The sequence below is a fragment of the Penaeus vannamei genome, chromosome 34 (assembly GCF_042767895.1).
Source record: "Penaeus vannamei isolate JL-2024 chromosome 34, ASM4276789v1, whole genome shotgun sequence".
NCBI lineage: Eukaryota > Metazoa > Arthropoda > Malacostraca > Decapoda > Penaeidae > Penaeus > Penaeus vannamei.
Genome location: NC_091582.1, coordinates 9,824,989 through 9,828,693, shown reverse-complemented (window position 1 = coordinate 9,828,693; position 3,705 = coordinate 9,824,989). Strand labels below are relative to the sequence as shown.

Below are 3,705 nucleotides of genomic sequence, written 5' to 3'. Positions count from 1 at the left end.
ATCACAGCTGCTTGACTTTGGCATGCAGAGTTGGCAACAAAACACCGCTCATAATACACCCAACCAACCTGGAGTTGCACAGGCTAATGTAAGCAACACTAAGGGTTCATCTCCAGCTAATTCCTTGTCACAATCCAGGCATACTGCAGGTGGAGCCCATTCCGCTCCTTCCTTGAATGCAGCGCAGAAGCAGGAAGCTAGCAAGTTAGATTGGTATAAGGTGTTTCAGGATATTGACCCACTTGCTGACCCAGCAAATGCAATCTTCAGCCAAGCCTCTCATGATGACAAGAAATGCTAGTTCTTTGAGTTGTTTTATAGAATATTATTTTCACTTATGAAGAAGAGAATTTATTCTCACATGATTAACTTAGAATTTGCCATTTGGATTTATCAAAATTATTTGTCCTACATTTAAGTGACAGAGATATTATTCAGAATTATATTTTCATTCCATGTGGAAATGCTGCTCTTGTAGGTAGATGTAAGAAAGTCCATAAAACTGTTCTGATAAACTTGATAGTATCAGAGAACAGTTCCTGTTGGCATATATTTCCTAATATGGTATGTTCATATTTTAAGGCTTCCAGGTATGATTTTTAGTCTGGTGCAATGATAATTTTCCCCCACTAGTCCTTTTAACCAAAACATGATTGGTCAGCTTTCTAGTCATTTACAGTATACACAGTATAAATGTATTACCTATCTGAAGTTATTGCAAATGGAAGACTTTGATAGACAGTGCTGGGGATATAACAGTACTTTCAAGGGAATTAGTACCTGGTAGTATGTAATATTTTTACTTTGAGGCCAGTATGATTTTTTTCTCCTTTTGAAAGAAAAATGATGTTGCAAATACCCTTTTTTGTACTTCTTTAAACAATTTACCTTTATTAGCTACTTTTACTTGCAGGTTCCTTTACCAAGCATTTTTCAGTCATACCATTTGTTATGTATGCTTATAGGTGTCCTCAGTAAATATGTGTTTTAACATGAAGATGTGGGTCTTGTATATCAAGAGGATTATTGGAGAGGATAGATGGAAAAACAGATGAAAGTAAGTTATGTAGACTGGCTTATTTAGAAGCTCTCATAGCCATCTTGCATTTGCCTATCAATTGATTTTGCTACCAAATCAATAGATTTGTTATACTGACAGTGTCTTCCTTATTCTGATTCTGCCTATATTCATAAAATCACAGTGACAGTTTCTAGATTTGGAAGGTGACTGTCTTTAGAAGTACCAGTTCCTCACAAAAATTAATCACTATGTTTATAGACTTGAATCACACTCTCTTAACCCCCACCAGTTTGGCCTCAATACAAGCCCTCAGAACTTTGAAACTTGTGTAATGGTTCATTTACTGATGTGGCTGCCATATTCATGTTATGTGATCTGAATCAGATATCATGGTTAGAGGGTAATTGGAGAAAGGAATTATGTTTTGATGCTATGCTTTCTTTGCCTGTGCTTATGTAAAGTTATCTCACGTGTTCTCAAGCTAACTATACCAATGTTTATTACCAAATGATACAGACTTTTCTGAACATAATTTCTTAATCACAAAATAAAAAGCTTTGTTGCTACATCAGCAGCTTGACCCTTAGGTGCAATATTCCAATTTTTAGTGCTAACTTGAGTTGTCTAGCACTTCAGACAGAATAAGGCTTATGCGAGAGATACTTGCCTTTTATTTTTTCATAATCCATGTTTGATTTGAAATAATTCATTGTGGGTGAATGAATTATATGGAAATATTTTTAGGTTGTTGTATGCTAGATTTTAAGGTCAATGTGTTGTAATTATGAAAGGTGGTTATATAGACTTAGGGATGAGTGAATTTTGGCAAGGAGATATTTAATATGCTATGGCATGTGAAGCATGTCTCCTTAAAACCTAGATATCATAATGCATTTTATGTTCATCAGTTTCAGTGATTTTGATATTTATCAAAATTTCAGTATGGTATGGGTCTACTTTATTTATATTAATATTGGCCACTGTATATGGACATGTAATATGATATACTTTTGAACAAATATGGGTTTTTACCGAACAAAAATATAGCAAATTGTTTAGGATCATCAGAACAATATTGAACACAAAATATTAAATGATTTTAAGAGTGTTGAATTACCTTATATTACATACATTATGTAAATTTGTGACTTAATTTCCTGTAACTTCATCTCGTATTTGGAAGGGCATTCTCATTGTATACTGACATTAGCGTTGAAGCAAAGAATTTTCTTTCAGAGGAAACAGTAATGCTCTCACAGTAGCCATGCAGTGGAAAGGTTCCACTTACAAAGGATATGGATTAAGTACACCAGTCAGTGTACTTATCCCATGGTCATATTTAACCCTCAGGTTTTTATGAATGTTTGTAATTTAGAATGACCAGTTTTCATCTGAGAGTGCAATGCAAAAGATGGGATGTGGTTGTTGCAAGCCATTCATTGATCCTTGCTTTGGATAGGCCATCTTAATTTCCCTTCGTAGGCTGTTTGATTGTTAAAGGTCTGTGAAGTGGCCGTTTTGATTCTTTCAGATGCAGGTAGATTTGTTACTAGATTATTTTGTTAATGCTTGTGCAAAATGTATTCTTTTTTGCAGTTCACTTTATTATTGAGAAATCTTCAAACCATGACTTTTTCACAGATGAAGCTATATTGATAAAGTTATAGTGTTGCTTTATTTTACATTGTTGGTAATTTTAAGGAAAGATTACAAAAGCTAGTCTTAGTTTTGAAACTGAATTATCTCAGAATTGCAGTATTTTCAGCCATGCTTTATTTATTGATTTTAGTACCAGAGCCAAAGTATGATGCATTCCCCCTCCTATATTGTAAAGTGTATGTGAACTATCTGTTATCATTGTCTTATCTTTCATTTTCTTTCTTGAGAAAGAGTTCAGTTCAGCCTGCTTCAGGAATTCCCACAGATACATCTCCACTGTATATATATATATAAGTGTGTCAACTCCCATGGAAGCCATGATCATGGATAATTAACGACAGGTAGGCAGCCTAGTCTGTGTTGTCCAATGACAGGTGCTGCCAGACTCACAGACTGTCTCTTGGGTACTAGATGTCTGTGGCAAGAAAACTGTTTCCAACTCCTTCCAAAAACTATTTAAGCCTTCTTTGTTTATGTACAAGATGCTGCCAGATGTATGTATGTTTCTCATATTAAAGAATGTTTAATATATATGTAATGTGTTTACTTTTCCCCTTTTTTATAGTACATTCCTAGGAATAATAACAGTATAAATTCTCTTTTTTAGACATGGTAAAGGACATTATTATTATGGTTGTTATTGTTATATTTATTATTCTTATAATGATAATAGTAATAATAATGATATTAATGTTAATAATATTTATTATTATTATCATTGTTACTAATATTACTATCATTTTTATATTCATTATTGTTGTTGTTGTTATTATTATCATTATCATTATTATTATTTTTTTTTATTATTACTATTGTTATTAATGTTGTTATTACTATTATTATTATTGTTATTATTATTTTATTATTATTATTATTATTATTTATTATTATTATTATTATTGCTATTGTTATTATTATTATGATAATGATGATGATAATAATGATAATAATTATTATTGTTTTTGTTACAATTATTATTATTACTACTATTATTGTTATTATTATTATTATTATTATTATTATTA

General features: G+C 31.7%; 1 protein-coding gene across 1 annotated transcript; it reads left to right on the top strand.

The window, feature by feature from the left end:
* ICA69 (islet cell autoantigen 1-like protein) lies at positions 1-3,213 on the top strand (the record flags this gene model as incomplete). Its single annotated transcript, XM_070113610.1, is given in 1 exon segment — positions 1-3,213. A coding segment is annotated over 1 exon segment (301 nt), but the record flags the coding sequence as incomplete, so codon positions are not given.
* Positions 3,214-3,705: the final 492 nt, after the last annotated feature.